This window comes from Pristiophorus japonicus, chromosome 9, assembly GCF_044704955.1.
Source record: "Pristiophorus japonicus isolate sPriJap1 chromosome 9, sPriJap1.hap1, whole genome shotgun sequence".
Classification (NCBI taxonomy): Eukaryota; Metazoa; Chordata; class Chondrichthyes; family Pristiophoridae; genus Pristiophorus; species Pristiophorus japonicus.
Genome location: NC_091985.1, coordinates 35,004,773 through 35,022,545, shown reverse-complemented (window position 1 = coordinate 35,022,545; position 17,773 = coordinate 35,004,773). Strand labels below are relative to the sequence as shown.

At 42.6% G+C, this 17,773-nt stretch overlaps 1 protein-coding gene across 5 annotated transcripts in view; it reads left to right on the top strand.

Annotated features, from left to right (window-relative positions):
- Positions 1 to 17,773, top strand: part of birc6 (baculoviral IAP repeat containing 6) — a 326,307-nt gene that overhangs the window by 43,687 nt on the left and 264,847 nt on the right. For 4 of the 5 annotated variants that reach the window (XM_070889262.1, XM_070889261.1, XM_070889260.1 and 1 more), the window contains exons 4-10: positions 1,768 to 1,961; positions 3,456 to 3,567; positions 4,678 to 4,760; positions 5,615 to 5,837; positions 9,396 to 9,559; positions 9,697 to 9,755; positions 13,531 to 14,928. In XM_070889262.1, coding sequence (XP_070745363.1) covers positions 1,768 to 1,961; positions 3,456 to 3,567; positions 4,678 to 4,760; positions 5,615 to 5,837; positions 9,396 to 9,559; positions 9,697 to 9,755; positions 13,531 to 14,928 — 2,233 coding nt within the window. Of the gene's footprint in view, positions 1 to 1,767; positions 1,962 to 3,455; positions 3,568 to 4,677; positions 4,761 to 5,614; positions 5,838 to 9,395; positions 9,560 to 9,696; positions 9,756 to 13,530; positions 14,929 to 17,773 lie in introns of those variants that run through there. The other variant, XM_070889263.1, reaches the window with a different exon arrangement.

Here is a 17,773-nt window from a genome sequence, read left to right as displayed (position 1 = left end):
GTCTCTCTCTCTCTCTCTCTCTGTCTCTCTCTCTCTCTCTGTCTCTCTCTCTCTCTCTCTCTCTCTCTCTCTCTCTCTCTCTCTCTCTCTCTCTCTCTCTCATGATGAAACAAAACAGGATTTGAAATTTCACAGGGGCGGCTCAGTCTGTGTCTCAGCGGGCAACGTGTTTGGAACGACCCTTCTGGTTCAGGTGGGGACTCCACAGATCCTGTACAGTACAAATAGTCAGTTTGATTTATATAGCGCCTTTAACGTGGTAAAACGTCCCAATGCGCTTCATAGTATTAGCAAACAAAATTTGACAATGAGCTATGTAAGGAGATATTGGGGCAGATGACCAAAAGCTTGGTCAAAGGTAGGTTTTAAGGGATATCTTCAAGGATAAAAGAGGGAGAGAGATGTGGAGGTTTAGGGAGGGAATTCCAGAGCTTCGGGGTGTGGCAGCTGAAGGCATGGCTGCAAATGGTGGAACGATTGAAATCCCCGATGCTCAAGAGGCCAGAATTGGAGGAGCGCTGAGATCTTGGTGGGGGAGTTGCAGGGCTGGAGCAGATTGGAAATAGGGAGGGGCGTGGCCATGAAGGGATTTGAAGATATGGATGAAAATTTTAAAATCGAGGCATTGCTTAACTGGAAGCGAATGTAGGTCAGCGAGCACAGTGATGGACAGCGTTCCCTATAAGGCGTTAGTTAGGACACAGGCAGGAGAGTTTTGGATGACAAGTTAAGAGGGTAAAATTCCCTCCCGAAACCTCTTGGCCTCTCTACCTCTCTCTTATCCAGGAGTGTGTTGGAATAGTAAAGTCTGGAGGTAACAAAGGCATGGATGAGAGTTTCAGCAGTAGATGAGCTGAGGCAGGAGTGGAGTCGGGCAATTTTCTGGAGATGGGAATAGGTGGCCTTAATGGTGCGGGTATGTGGTTGAAAGCTCATCTCGGGGTCAAACAGGGACACCAAGGTTGCGAACAGTCTAGTTCAGCCTCAGGCAAATGGTGACTAGGGAACGGGGTTTGTGGCAGGGACCGAAGACGATGGCTTCAGTTTTCCCAATATTCAGTTGGAGGAAATATCTGTTCATCCAGTAATGGGTGTTGGGAAAGCAGCCTGACAATTTAGAGATGGTGGAGAGGTCGAGAGAGGTGGTTGTGAGGTAGAGCTGCATGCCCTCAGCGTACATGTGGAAACTGATGCTGTGTTTTTGGATAATATTGCTGAGGGACAGCATGTAACTGAAAAATAGGAGTTGTCCAAGGATAGATCACTGGGGGACACCAGTGATACAGTTAATGAAATGTCACTATCAGTGTTGTCAGTGTACAAGCAGCTCTAGCACCAAGATTAATGAGACCAGCAGTACTATTGTTCAGGCATTGTAGCCATTACTGTCCCTGTTGTTCTTGCATTGTGGGCAATGCTGCAGAGACCGAATTTATTGCCCATTGTTATTTGACGTGAGTAAGTTGTGATGGTGGGACATCTTGAGCTGTTGCATTCCTTGCTCCCACAATGATTCAATCAGATCTGTAATTGGCTCCTCCTAACCAGTTTTCCTTTATGAAAGCAGCTGACCTGTGACCATCCACCCTCTCCCGCTCTCACTCTTCCTCCTCCCTGGCCTCTTGACTAACTCCCTGGGTGAGATCTGGAACTATGGTGGGCTAGGTTTTAATAAAGCTGTGTTTTTGTGAAATACTAAACCAAATGTTATGAATCTGTTTTTATTTCCCTGGGTTTGCAGTAATGCATCTCTTTTTTTTTTTGCAGTGGGCAACAGTCACTTTTCATCTTCCTCATCACATCCTGAAGTCCGTTGCTAACGCTATTGTAAATGAGTTGAAAAAGACCAATCATAATATTTCTGCCCTGTCTGTAGCCTCATCTGTAATGGATAGGCTATCCTACCTCTTACCAAGTGCACGACCTGAACTTGGTGTGGGCCCTGGCCGCTCAGTGGACAGGTATAAGAAAGTTATTCTTTGAATAGATCTAAGTTATATGTTAAATTTTTCATCATTTCATTTCAGCTTATATAAAGTCTAATATGCTGTGTTGGCTAACCAGTTATGTTGGCATTCATGCTTAACTCTTGTGTAGATTTCCTCTGTAGAGACTCTAACTTAAAAGAGACACTATTAGAAGCTAAGACATGATCCACAGATTTGCTTTAAAGGAGCAGCTCTCAATAGTATGGTCATTTTGTTTCAATTGTCCTTTGGTACATTGAGCATTGAAGCCATTGTTTTGTTGTTGCCGCAATCCTTCCTTCAACATAGCAGTGCAAGTGAATTTGATTTTGAAAAGGTACACAATTGGGAATCAACTTTGGAGTCCTTTAATATTACGATAACATTGGAGAAAATGCTGTGGGGTGTGAAAATTTAGATTCTACATCAACATAACTGAAACACTGGGTAAATAATAGCATGTGTTTTTGCTAATTCACCACCTGCACATTTAATGTATAAAACCCTTAAGCGAGTATCCTTGGTGATCTCCAGACTTGCTCGTTGGATATGGATTAAGTACTTGACTGACTTCATTTATCTCAGACACCAAAGGACAGCGATCAAATGATCTATTCAGACCAAATGCTGAAGACTACTTACTATTCATAAAGTGCCAGTATGCACAGGCTTTTTGTGGTGGTTTGTGCAGTGACTCGTGTTTGCCAAGAATTTGTTTTGCGAATGAAGTTTTTGTGTATCAATTAATTTTGATTTGATGGGGTTTGAAGCTGAAACAAGTTCCGCTTTCATATTCAGCCCCCTCCCATGCTCTGGTTGTTTTGGCCCTTCTGCCATGTCCAGAATGATAGCTAGTTCTAAATTGGAGTCACAATTACCATGGGATTGCAGCCAGGTCCAAAAATGGTGGCTTGCATTATTTATTAATACCGATTTTAAAAAAAACAACTGTGTTCATTCAATCTAACAGACTGAAAATAATATTCATAGAATGATTCGGGATATTCCTGCATTATTGCAACACATAAACATAGAAACTTGAGTAAAGAGGATTATTATGGTGGGAGAAAGTATTCTTAAAGTAAATTGGTTCCCTCTCCTCTTCTTCTGTCTTCCACCCTCCCCAACCCATTTTTTTAAAACTCTTCTTCCTGTATAAACCCCACAGCTGTGGAATGCTTCAATGAAGCTGGAATTGGGGAAATGTGTATGCCTCTTTAATGAATCCTGCAGATGGCCATTCTGGCCGAGCACCTTGTGGAGAGGAGATGCAGAATAAAACAAACAATTTGTGAAGTGTTTGGTTTTATTTGCAGGAAAAACTAGCTGGGTGTGTCCTTGCGTATTACAAGTATTGCATTCCTCCATCCCTAACATGTAACAAAAGTTTTGTGTCCCCATCATACATGGACTTTAGAGCAGCAGTCACGGCAAACACACATTGCCCTTGAGGCTTTGCAATATAAACAATTTCAACTCTCTATTTAGGTCACTAATGTATAGTGAGGCGAACAGACGAGAAACCTTCACCTCTTGGCCACATGTAGGGTACAGGTGGGCTCAGCCTGATCCAATGGCTCAGGCAGGATTCTATCACCAAGTAAGTTCTTAACCAATCATTCCCAGTATTGTAAAGTATCTAGCTTTTGTCGGCTTTTAATACCTTTTGAAATATGTAATGAACAGAATGATTAAAATGATATAAATATAAACACTCGGGGATTTGGGGAACAAAGTATAATGTGAGAAACAGTTAACTTTGACCTTTTACTGTTACTTATTGCTTAACTTCAGCTCATGAGGAGATAGGTTTCTTCTTCTGAACTCTCAACATAAGAAATAGGAGCAGGAGTAGGCCATTTAGCCCCTCAAGCCTGCTCTGCCATTCAATAAAATTATGGCTGATCTGAAAAATAAAATGGTGACAGTGTGAGAAACATGCATCGTATTTCAACACTGGATAGAGTCTCAAAATTGACTGCCAAAAGGTCTTTCCGATAGGATATACTTGCCTTAGAGGGAGTACAATGAAGGTTCACTGGATTGAATCCTGGATATAAGAATTGTCCTATGAGGAGAGAGTAGAATGGGCCTTTACACAAGCGTTCAGAAGAATGAGATGATCTCATTGAAGCATTTAAGATTCTGAGAGGGTTTGACAGGGTAGATGTTGAGAGGCTGTTTCCCCTGGCTGTTTAGTCTGGAACTAGGGGGCACAGTCTCAGGATAAGCGGTCGACCATTTAGGACTGATGAGAAATTTCTTAACTCTCAGCAGGTTGTGACTATTTGGAATTCTTTACCCCAGAGGGCTGCTGTTAAGTATATTCAAGACTCTTTAAGAGAATCAAGATTATGGGGATATGGTGGGAAAGTGGAGTTGTGGTCAAAGATCAGCCATGATCATGAATGGCAGAGAAGGCTCGAGAGCTATATGACCTATTCCTGTTCTTATTTCTTATGTTCTTGCGTCACGTGTTCCATTTCAGGTCTGTGTTGAATTAATTGATCAGGTTGGGTAGCAGTTTGGTACTGCAGTTAGACTAGGTATCTTTCCCCTAAGGGAGGGGGGAAATCCATTGGGGCTCGACTCCCTATCACTAACCAGCGGACTTGTAAAGCATTTTCTAATTTTGTCTCAAGCTTTTGAAAACTGAAGCAAACATTATCAAATAAGCTGACTGAATCTTTGTTTTGTTTTTTTTATTTAGCCAGCCACCTCTGGGGATGACCGGGCCATGTGTTTTACGTGTAGTGTGTGCTTGGTGTGCTGGGAGCCCACAGATGAACCTTGGTAAGTTAGCTGTGTAATTCCATGTATGCACCAAGTGGATAAAATCAAGATAGTTGAACTCACTGTCATACTTACACAGAATTCTTTCTATTCAGAACGGTTGGAGTTGATGCCCTTATGAGGGTAACCACACAGTATATTGGGGTGGGGGAGGGAGGGCAAGCGAGGCAGGCGGAAGCCAGTAACTGAGCTCAATTTGTTTTGTGCTGTTAGTGGCCAAATGTAGGGATTTGCAGCTGAAATTTGAAACTTTTATGGAGCAATTTTTTGCTTTTGGTGTCTGTTCCCCTTTTAAAAGAAAAACACACGCTGCAGGAAATTCTAAGCTTTTAATATCCATTTCAAATTTTCAAACTTATTTACACACTTATGATTTGCATCATTCTCTTTTATATGATCTCGATGTATGTTGAGATTTTATTTTGTCTTGTGGAAACAAAATAAATGATATTTATCTCTCTCAAATCTATGTTAACATTTTGCACATTGCATGCCGTTTGTCAATTGCAGAATTTCAGTTGTTAACTACATGGCTTATGGGCAGGAAATCTTGCTGTATCTTAAACAGAATACTTTCATTGAGCCTTTAACTTTGAAACAGTTTGATCTTAAAATAGTACAAATGTAGAATACTGCGGATACTGGAAATCTGAAATAAAAACAGAAAATGCTGTCTGATGAAGGGTCATTGACCTGTAACTTTAACTCTGTTTCTCTCTCCACAGATGCTGCCTGACCGGTTGAGTATTTCCAGCATTTTCTGTTTTTATTTCGTCAAATATTAATTGTAAGATTATGAAAGCTTTGCTTACTGTGTCTGTAGTCTTGAGAATTTTTTGTTTTACTTAACATAGGTCAGAACATGAACGGCATTCTCCTAACTGTCCATTCGTGAAAGGTGAACACACACAAAATGTGCCATTGTCAATAACATTGGCAACAAGTCCAGCACAGTTTCCCAGCATAGATGTCCCTGATCGAATAGCGTGTGTTGGCTTTGGAAGCTGTCCTCATTTCCTAGCTGCTTCAACAAGGCGTGGAAAGATCTGTATATGGGATGTTTCCAAAATGATGAAGGTATGACTATTTTATTTAGTGATTGTCTGTCTGAGTTTTAATTATCACTGCATGTGTTGTTCTGAAGAATCTCAAGCCAGCTGAAATAAATGTAATTGGCTGTTGAGAAGAATGTGTAGGTGATTACTGGTATATGGATGCAAACCCATATATTCAAGAGGGAGTTAGATATGGCCCTTACGGCTAAAGGGATCAAGGGGTATGGAGAGAAAGCAGGAAAGAGGTACTGAGGTGAATGATCATCCATGATCTTATTGAATGATGGTGCAGGCTCGAAGGGCCGAATGGCCTACTCCTGCACCTATTTTCTACGTTTCTATGGTACTGGTAATTAGCACAGGATGTTGGTTTTCATACACAATGTTTATACCGTATAGTATGCTGTTCCTGGTTGTGAAACCAATTTTGAGAATTCATCTCATTTGAGGTCAGGGCTAAAGTGGAGTTAAGTTCACTCAACCCGAATTTTGTTTTTATATTGCTAGAGATGTATGTTTTCCCTTTCTGTATTCCCATTTCTTTCCTCACACCAGCTTCTACTCCAGTATTAGTTCAGTAGTTTTCGATGTAGAATCCATTGACCTTGGGCATACTGGTCCACTGTGATATTTAATGCAGAATTATGGGCAGCTTCCCTCTTGTCAGACATTGTCTGCCAACCATCATTCAGGACCTTTTTGGTTGGTAGAATCATAGAATGGTTGCAGCACAGAAGGAGGCCATTTGCCCATCAAGCCTGTATCGGCTCTCTGATAGCACTTCAACTCATCCCAATCCCCCGCCCTTTCCCCGTAGCCCTGCAAAGAAAAGACTTTGTCATAATTATTCAAGGCTAGATTCTACTACCTCTGCTGCAGTTGTCTGCCGTGGCTCAGTGGTAGAACATGGAGTCAGAAGGTTGTGGGTTCATTGGCCTGGGTTTTTATCTGTTTTTTACCTCCAGGAGATCACATGGCTTCGGTTGGGGTGGAGTGCAGAATGTTTCAGTATAAGGGGTGTCGCAGTTGTGTGAGGCGGACTGGTTGGGCTGGGTGCTCTTTGCCTTTCCGTCATTGTTCATAGGTTTATATGTAACCTTTAGGGCTGCTGACCGAGGGCCTTGCGGCTCTTCGTCGGCCGGCGTGGACACGATGGGCCGAAATGGCGGCCTCCTGCATTGTAAGTTTCTATGTTTTAAGTCCCACTCCAGAGACATGCACAAAATCTAGGCTGACATTTCAGTGCAGTACTGAGAGAGTGCTGCACTGTTGAAGGTGCCGTCTTTTGGATGAGAAGGTAAATCAAGGCCATCTCGGATGGATGTACAAAATCCTATGGCGCTATTCGTCCTGACCAATATTTATCCCTCAACCAACACCTAAAATAGATAAAACTGACCAGTTATCCTGACATCAGTAGTACGGAAAATGCTAGAATCTATTATTAAGAACATGGTAACGGGGCACTTAGAAAATAATGGGACTGGGCAGAGTCAATACGGATTTATGGAACGGAAATCATGTTTGACAAATCTGTTAGTTTATTGAGGTTGTAACTGGCAGAATAGAGCGGGGGCGGGGGGGGAACCAATGGATGTGGCGTATTTGGATTTTCAGAAGGCATTTGATAAGGTGCCACATGAGATTATTGAACAAAATTAGGGCTCATGGGGTTGGGATAATATACTAGCATGGATTGAGGATTGGTTAACGGACAGAAAACAGAGTAGGAATAAATGGGTTATTTTCGGGTTGGCAGGGTGTAACTAGTGGGGTGCTGCAAGGATCGGTGCTTGTGCCCCAGTTATTCCCAATCTATAGCAATGATTTGGATGAGGGACCAAATGTAATCTATCCAAGTTTGCTGATACAAAGCTAGGTGGGACTGCAAGTTGTGAGGAGGTTGCAAAGAGGCTTCAAGGGGATATAGACAGGCTAAGTGATTGGGCAAGAACATGAAATAAGGAATATAAGGTGGAGAAATGTGAAGTTATCCACTTTGGTAGGAAAAATAGAAAAACAGTATTTGGGAAATGTTGGTGTTCAGTGGGACCTGGGTGACCTTGTACGTGATTCACTGAAAGCTAACATGCAGGTACAGCAAGCAATTAAGGAAGCAAATGGTATGTTGGTCTTTTATTACAAGAGGTTTTGAGTACAAGAGTAAAGACGTCTTATTGGAATTATATGGGGCCCTGGTGAGACTGCACCTGGAGTATTGTGTACAGTTTTGGTCTCCTTACCTAAGGAAGAATATACTTGTCATTGAGGGAGTGCAACAGAGGTTCACCAGACTGATTTCTGGGATTGGTGGGGTGGGGGGGGGTGATTGTCCTATGAGGGGAGATTGTGTAAACTCGGCCTATATTCTCCAGAGTTTAGAAGAATGAGAGGTGATCTCATTGAAACAAACAAAATTCTTACAGGGTAGATGCAGGGAGGATTTTTCCTCTGGCTGAGGAGTCGAGAACCAGGGGTCACAGTCTCAGAATAAGGGGTCGACCATTTAGGACTGATGAGAAATTTCTTAACTGAGTGATAAATCTTTGGAATTCTCTGCCCCAGAAAGCTGTGGATGCTCAGTTGTTGAGTATATTCAAGACCGAGATTGATAGATTTTTGGATATTAAGGGAATCGGGGGTTATGGTGATAGTGCAGGAAAGTGGAGTTGAGGTAGAAGATTAGCCACGATCTCATTGAATGGCAGAGCAGGCTTGAGGGGCCGAATGGCCTACTCCTGCTCCTAATAATTATGTTATGTTCTTATGATCGATCTGGTCATTATCTAATTGTCGCTTACTGTGCAAATTGGCTGCCATGTTCCCTATATTACAACAGTGTCTAAACTTCAAAAGTACCTCATTTAAGGACATCCTGAGGTCCTGAAAGACGCTATATAAATGCAGCTTGCTCTTTTTCTCTGCTCCTCTCGCATTTTTCTTTCTTGAAGAAATGTCACTATGCTACTCCGTTGCCCAATCTTTAGCCATTAAGCTTTTTAAATATTTTTGCTTTACTGACCGTTTCTTGACTTTCTTTTCAAGAAATTATTAGTCTTCAAACAAATCAAGTGCTATAGACCTGAAGTAAGTGACTTGATGTAATTAATATAATTGGGGAATGGAGAGCAATGGGAAGTCATTAGCAGAATTTTGTTGTATTTACTTGCCATTTGGTCAAATATTTACAAAGTCAAATTGTACTGGGCAATTTCTATGAAAGGTGCATCATTCTGTACAATTTGCAGAGAAACCCAAAGCAAACCATAAAGTACCAAGAGAAATGTGTGTATTACATTTCTAAAGACTTTGTAAAAGGTACTGTCTTTCCTTTTTCAAGTTATTGGATAACCTCTCTGACTAAGGATGGGTGTCCTACTCCCAGGCCTCTGCCAGTCTGAAACTGGCTACAAGGTGGATAAATCGTAATGACATTTCTGTGGGTGAATTATTTCCAGGATCCCGCATGCTACCAATCCGTGGCGCTGTGGATTGGAGACTTCATCTGCTGTGCCAGAAAGCATCATCTGGTTTATGCACCGAGACACTTTTTTAACTACCTTGTTTCTTTTAAATCTAGGTTCATTTGAAATTTGACATCAATCCTTATGATGCAGCAATCTTGAGGCAGATTTCTATACCCGGGGTGGAACATGCACCAGGTAGTGAATCCCGGAGACCAACACTGGCATGGCTGGAAGACTCTTCCAGTTGTTCTGATATACCGAAATTAGAAGGTGACAGGTAATGAACGAATTGGAGTAAAAGTTTTGAATTTTGTTTTCTGAATGGTTGCTTCAGGTTGACAATCCAGCTGCTGGAAATGTCATAATGCAGCTCATGTTGCATTTGCTTCACCAAAGTGTTTTTTTTAAATATAGTGACGATCAGCTGGAAGATTCTGATAGCGAAGAGCATTCCAGAACAGATTCAGCAACAGGTATGATCAAAATAAGAACTTTTCCACCCAAATTACCACTTTCCATAGCATGGAAACATAGAAAATAGATGCCTTCGAGCCTGCACCACCATTCACTAAGATCATGGCTGATCATTCACCTCCGTACCCCTTTCCTGCTTTCTCTCCATACCCCTTGATCCCTTTAGCCATAAGGGCCATATCTAACTCGCTCTTGAATATATGTAATGAACTGGCATCAACAACTCTCTGCGATAGAGAACTCCACAGGTTCACAATTCTGAGTGAAGAAGTTTCTCCTCATCTCGGTCCTAAATGGCTTACCCCTTATCCTTAGACTGTGACACCTGCTTCTGGACTTCCCCAACATCGGGAACATTCTTCCTGCATCTAACCTGTCCAGACTCATCAGAATTTTATGTTTCTATGAGATTCCCTCATTCTTCTAAACTCCAGTGAATACAGGCCCAGTCGATCCAGTCTCTCCTCATGTCAGTCTTGCCATCCCGGCAATCAAGTCTGGTGAACCTTCGCTGCACTCCCTCAATAGCAAGAATGTCCTTCCTCAGATTAGGAGACCAAAACTGAACACAATATTCCAGGTGAGGCCTCACCAAGGCCCTGTACAACTGCAGTAAGACCCCCCTGCTCCTCTACTCAAATCCCCTAGCTATGAAGGCCAACATGCCATTTGCTGCCTTCACCGCCTGCTGTACCTGCATACCAACTTTCAATGACTGATATATCCATGACACCCAGGTTTCGTTGCACCTCCCCTTTTCCTAATCTGCCGCCATTCAGATAATCTGCCTTCATGTTTTTGCTACCAAAGTGGTAAATCTCACATTTATCCACATTATACTGCATCTGCCATGCATTTGCCCACTCACCTAACCTGTCCAAGTTAACCTGCAGCCTCTTAGCAGCGTCCTCACAGCTCACACCGCCACCCAGTTTAGTGTCCTCTGCAAACTTGGAGATATTACACTGTCTGGAGTAAAAAAAAAAAATTGGGGAGGTGGCTCAACCGTGGCTAACAAGGGAAATTAAGGATAGTGTTAAATCCAAGGAAGAGGCATATAAATTGGCCAGAGAAAGCAGAAAACCTGAGGACTGGGAGAAATTTAGAATTCAGCAGAGGACGACAAAGGGTTTAATTAGGAGGGGGAAAATAGGAGTATGAGAGTAAGCTTGCAGGGAACATAAAAACTGACTGCAAAAGCTTCTATAGATATGTGAAGAGAAAAAGATTAGTGAAGACAAACGTAGGTCCCTTGCAGTCAGATTCAGGTGAATTTATAATGGGGAACAAAGAAATGGCAGACCAGTTGAACAAATACTTTGGTTCTTGTCTTCACGAAGGAATACACAAAATAACCTTCTGAAAGTACTAGGGGACCGAGGGTCTAGTGAGAAGGAGGAACTGAAGGATATCCTTAGGTGGTAAATTGATGGGATTGATGGCCGATAAATCTCTGGGGCCTGATGGTCTGTATCCCAAAGTACTTAAGGAAGAGGCCCTAGAAAACAGTGGATGCATTGGTGGTCATTTTCCAACAGTGTATCGACTCTGGATCAGTTCCTATGGACTAGGGGGTAGCTAATGTAACCACTTTTTTAAAAAAGGAGGGAGAGAAAATGGGTAATTATAGACTGGTTAGCTTGACATCAGTAGTGGGGAAAATGTTGGAATCAATTATTAAAGATGAAATAACAGCGCATTTGGAAATCAGTGACCGGATCGGTCCAAGTCAGCATGGATTTATGAAAGGGAAATCATGCTTGACAAATCTTCTAGAATATTTTGAGGATGTAACTGGTAGAGTGGACAAGGGAGAACCAGTGGATGTGGTGTATTTGGACTTTCAAAAGGCTTTTGACAAAGTCCCACACGAGATTGGTGTGCAAAATTAAAGCGCATGGTATTGGGAGTAATGTACTGACGTGGATAGAGAAGTGGTTGGCAGACAGGAAGCAGAGAGTCGGGATAAACGGGTCCTTTTCAGAATGGCAGGCAGTGACTAGTGGGGTCCTGCAGGGCTCAGTGCAAGGACCCAGCTATTCACAATATACATTAATGATTTGGATGAAGGAACTGAGTGTAATATCTCAAAATTTGCAGATGACACTAAACTGGCGGTGTGAGCTTTGAGGAGGATGCTAAAAGGCTGCAGGGTGACTTGGGACAGGTTAGGTAAGTGGGCAAATGCATGGCAGATGCAGTACAATGTGGATAAATGTGAGGTTATCCACTTTGATGGCAAAAACAGGAAGGCAGAATATTATCTGAATTGCAGCAGATTAGGAAAAGGGGAGGTGCAACGAGACTTGGGTGTCATAGTACATCAATCATTGAAAGTTGGCATGCAGGTACAGCAGGTGGTGAAGAAGGCAAATAGTATGTTGGCCTTCATAGCTAGGGGTTTTGAGTACAGGAGCAGGGAGGTCTTCAGTTGTACAGGGCCTTGGTGAGGCCTCACCTGGAATATTGTGTTCCGTTTTGGTCTCCTAATCTGAGGAAGGACATTCTTGCTATTGAGGGAGTGCAGCGAAGGTTCACCAGACTGATTCCTGGGATGGCTGGACTGACATGAGGAGAGACTGGATCGACTGGGCCTGTATTCACCTGGAGTTTAGAAGGACGAGAGGCGATCTCATAAACATACAAAATTCTGACTGGACTGGACAGGTTAGGTGCAGGAAGAATGTTCCCGATGTTGGGGAAGTCCAGAACCAGGGGACACAGTCTAAGGATAAGGGGTAGGCCATTTAGGACTGAGATGAGGAGAAACTTCTTCACTCAGAGTTGTTAACCTGTGGAATTCCCTACCGTAGAGAGTTGTTGATGTCAGTTCATTGGATATATTCAAGAGGGAGTTAGATATGGCCCTTACGGCTAAAGGGATCAAGGGGTATGGAGAGAAAGCAGGAAAGGGGTACTGAATGATCAACCGTGATCTTATTGAATGGCGGTGCAGGCTCGAAGGGCCGAATGGCCTACTCCTGCACCTATTTTCTATGTTTCTATGGTTCAAAAAGCCTTCCATGAAAAAGGAAATTGGGTGGAGTGTAAAACAGACTGCTGATTTGTTAGGAGTTGTATTTGCTTTATACATTTCATGTTTAAATTTTTTTGTGGTAAATCTGGTTGTGAGTAAGGCAGGGAAGGTACATGGTGGATATGCTACCGAGTAGCAGGATATAATATTGCAAATTGCTTGTAACGGTGGAATTGCTTGCTTTCCACTGCAGGGAGGTTGAAAGACTTGCATTTGTATAGTGCCTTTCACGACCACCGGACTTCCCAAAGCGCTTTACAGCCAATGAAATACTATTTTTTTCCGGACTGTAGTCACTGTTGTAATGTAGGAAAGGCAGCAGCCAATTTGTGCACAGCAAGCTCTCACAAATAGCACTGATAATGACCTGATCAACTGTTTTCAGTGATGTTGATTGAGGGATAACTATTGGCCAGGATCTGGGAATAACGCCCCTGCTCCTCTTCAAAATAGTGCCATAGGATCTCTTAAGTCCACGTGAAAAACGTCATAGCCGAAGCGCTCTCAATACTGTACTGGAGTGTCGGCCTAGATCTTAGTACTCTGGTCCCTGGAGTTGGAGTTGAACTCGAACCCACTGAAACCAAAGGTCACGAGAACATGTAATGCCAGATTTGGAGGATGACATAACAGCTGTTATTGTGCTGAGTTGTAGTAGTTATTAATCTAGAAGTAACACATCTAGCAGTATTTTCTGGTGTTTTAGAATATTAACATGAACATTTTATTTTTATTAGGGCATACTTCTCAGAAGGAGTGTAGCATGGACGTCAGCATGGATGTGACCGCACTGAGTATTCTCCAGCAGCCTGAAAAACTTCAGTGGGAAATAGTGGCAAATGTGCTTGAGGACACTGTTAAGGATCTGGAGGAGCTGGGTGGCAACACATCCACTGTCAACAACAAGAGTGACAAAACTAAGGAAAAGCATGCTGAGCAGCACAACATTCCCTTTCCATGTTTATTAGCAGGAATTTTATTATCTTACAAATCTGCTGCTGCTTCTCCTATTAGTAGTCACTCGCGGAGATCTCTGGACTCTTTAAGCAGGACTCAAGGCGAAAGTGTGTCTGAGCAAGTGACTATGGACAATGAATCCTGCAGTAACTCTGAGCTGAGTTCACCATTAGTAAGAAGGACCTTGCCTTTATTGTTGCTTTATAGTATTAAAGAATCTGACGAAAAGGCAGGTAAAGTTTTTGCACAAATGAACAATCTTGTCAGTAAAAGTTTACACGATGAAGGTTTCACTGTTCCACAGATAATAGAAATGGAATTAGATAGCCAGGAACAACTCTTGTTGCAGGACCCTCCTATGACGTACATTCAGCAGTTTGCTGATGCTGCAGCCAACCTTGCCTCTGTAGACTCTGATAAATGGAGTTCACTGGTTCCGAAACCTGGTGCCCTCGTCCATTGCCTGCGGCTGCCAAAGTTTGCTGAAGAGGAGAACCTCCATGTTGATTCTATCACGCCCTGTGCTGATGGAATTCATCTTTTGATAGGACTGCGGACTTGTCCCGTTACATCCCTGAGTGCAATAAGTCAAGTAGAGGCCTTGAATAATTTAAACAAATTGAACTCGGCACTGTGTAATAGAAGTAAAGGAGATTTAGAATCCAACCTAACCATAGGGATTAATGCAGACATTGGTTTTCTTCAGGAAGAGTCTCCCACTGACACAAAAACTCCACTCATAATCCAGCCTGAGCAAAGAAATCTGAGTGGCGGTTATCTTCTGCTTTATAAGATGAATTACAGCACAAGGATAGTAACTTTAGAAGAGCAGCCTGTTAAAGTCCAACATATCGAGGATCCACAGGATGCAGTTACCTCACTAATATTACTTCCACCAGATGTGTTGGATAATCGAGAAGATGACTGCGAGGAAATCATAGATGAAACGTCTTTGGCTTCAAAAAATGGGATTGTGAGAGAAAGGAAATCTGATGCATCTAATCTGGGGCACTTGGTAGTTACTACTCAGGGAGGATTTATAAAAATATTAGATCTCTCAAACTTTGAAACTTTGGCTAAAGTGGAGCCGCCTAGAAAAGAGAGCAGTAATGAGCTAGATCCTTTTATCTCAGTGGTGTACTGCTCTGGAACAGACAGACTTTGTGCTTGCACCTATGGTAAGAAAGTTTCACACAACTTTGTCTTATAGAAAAGTGTAATGCTTTAAAAGCCAAGGCTTTCTATGGAATTTTCTACTCTTGGCTTGAAAGGTTTCCCGTATCCAAAGTGTCTATGGGCATTTTTTTTACCCTTCTGGTGTAATTTTTAAAATGTCTAAGGTTCACTTCCATGATTGGGTATTGTGTTGAACGTGATATGTTCTGTCACTTGCTGCACAAGCTTGTTGGGACGTATACTCATTTATACAAAGTGTAAATATGAATGAATTGGGGATTTTACATTTCTTTGAAGCTGACCAGTGCCCTGTGGTAACAGCAAAATATCTTCAAGATCTGTTTATTCTTTTACTTCTCCGTTTACATAATGGATTAGTGATTATCTTTTATTTCTGTTAAGTTCTTCCTATATTTTAGAACCGCAACAGGACACACTTATCTCAACCCAACGCTCCTTTTTCCTGATAAAAGGCACAGGCCTATAGCCAGGCCTGTGCTACTCTAACTGTAGGTATCATGCAGTAGCAATATTGTGAGGAGTTGTTTTTTTCCTCTCCTCCTCTTTGCCTCTTTCTTAGCCCCCCCACCCCCACCATTTCCCTCGCGTTGGAATTAGATGGTCTGCTCAGACACACCAGTTGGTGACAGACTAGATGGTATTGCGAGTGATCAGGGAGCTTATCCTCGCACATAGGGAATTTTAACCTCAAAAAACAAGTGGGAGGTTGAAGTGTTAAAAAATCTGAATACTGACCCCAACTTGCCCACTTCTGGTTGTAACAGGCGGGACAAGAGTTGGGCAGCTAAAGGAAGGTGAGGACTGCTGGATCCAGGTGCTAACTGCCTTTCCACATAACTGCTGGATCCTACCTTGCCAAGCCCCAGTGACCCCCCCCCCCCCCCCCCAAAACATCCATCCTTCCAACAATTTCCAGTTTTCTGAGGCCCCCTCCGTTGATCTCTGGCCTTCCAAACCTCCCTCTTTGCGGCCTTGTGCGGCAAGGCATGCCTACCAGATGACTGCAGGCGGGAAACTGAGCAGCAAAATGTTGTTCAGGCCTTGCTGTTAAATTCGGCAGGGCCTGAGACTGTATATGGGAGAAGAATCAGAGTAAAGAAAACTTCACTCACTCAAAAATTTCTGGCTTAGTGCCCAATGCTTCCTCCATGAAAAATGATATGAATGCTGGGTGAGAAGGGCTATATAAATGTAGTTATATCAACAGCCAGAGAAGCAATGCCTTGCATGCTGAGTACATAAGAACATAAGAATTAGGAACAGGAGTAGGCCATCTAGCCCCTCGAGCCTGCTCCGCCATTCAATAAGGTCATGGCTGATCTGGCCGTGGACTCAGCTCCACTTACCTGCCCGCTCCCCGTAACCCTTAATTCCCTTATTGGTTAAAAATCTATCTGTGACTTGAATACATTCAATGAGCTAGCCTCAACTGCTTCCTTGGGCAGAGAATTCCACAGATTCACAATCCTCGGAGAAGAAATTCCTTCTCAACTCGGTTTTAAATTGGCTCCCCCGTATTTTGAGGCTGTGCCCCCTAGTTCTAGTCTCCCCGACCAGTGGAAACAACCTCTCTGCCTCTATCTTGTCTATCCCTTTCATTATTTTAAATGTTTCTATAAGATCCCCCCTCATCCTTCTGAACTCCGAGTAAAGACCCAGTCTACTCAATCTATATCATAAGGTAACCCCCTCATCTCCGGAATCAGCCTAGTGAATCATCTCTACCCCCTCCAAAGCCAGTATATCCTTCCTTAAGTAAGGTGACCAAAACTGCACGCAGTACTTCAGGTGCGGCCTCACCAATACCCTGTACAGTTGCAGAAGGACCTTCCTGCTTTTGTACTCCATCCCTCTCGCAATGAAGGCCAACATTCCATTTACCTGCTGCACCTGCAAACTAACTTTTTGAGTTTCATGCACAAGGACCCCCAGGTCCCTCTGCACCGCAGCATGTTGTAATTTCTCCCCATTCAAATAATATTCCCTTTTACTGTTTTTTTTTTTTTTCCCCCCAAGGTGGATGACCTCACACTTTCCGACATTGTATTCCATCTGCCAAACCTTAGCCCATTCGCTTAACCTATCTAAATCTCTACACAACCCACTTTCCCACTAATCTTTGTCATCTGCAAATTTTGTTACACTACACTCTGTCCCCTCTTCCAGGTCATCTATGTATATTGATGTAGGTAGTAGATACCCATGAATTCAGTTACATTGTTTGGTATGAGTGAAGCATCATTTGTTCAATGTGCTTCTGTTGGAATCTGTTAGTTATAAGAGCAATGCAGTGAATTTTCCCATGTGGCATCTTTTCTGCACTATTTCCCCATCTGTTCTGTAGACCATGTCTCTTTAGGAGATGGATTGAAGGTCTCTGCCCATTATAGCTGCAAGGTGATCTATATAAATATTCCAGGATAGCTGACCATCTGTTTTTTTTTTCTCTCTTATCCCCATCTGTCCTGTGTGGGAATTGCCTCTGCTTCAATCACCAACTTCTCACGGCAGAATTAAAAATCAGAAATTCTTTGAGGAAAGAACATAGGCATAGGCCTCCATGTGTCCCTTATTTTACAGAAATTGTGGGCTATAGGGGCATGCAGTTTGTGTAATGACTGTATGCAAAACTAAACATCTGGTTGGCCTACTTTTCAGTGCCTCAGTGCTCACTGCCATTGTTGATGGCTCCCTTTGCATAGCTATTGTTTCCCTAGCCTTCAAAATTGCTGTCATTAATCTCTCTTGGGGAGGAAAAAGCCCACTTAAACTTTCCATACTATCTAACCTCACTTTCGTTTCGAAGGTTCTTTAACTCCTAGCCAT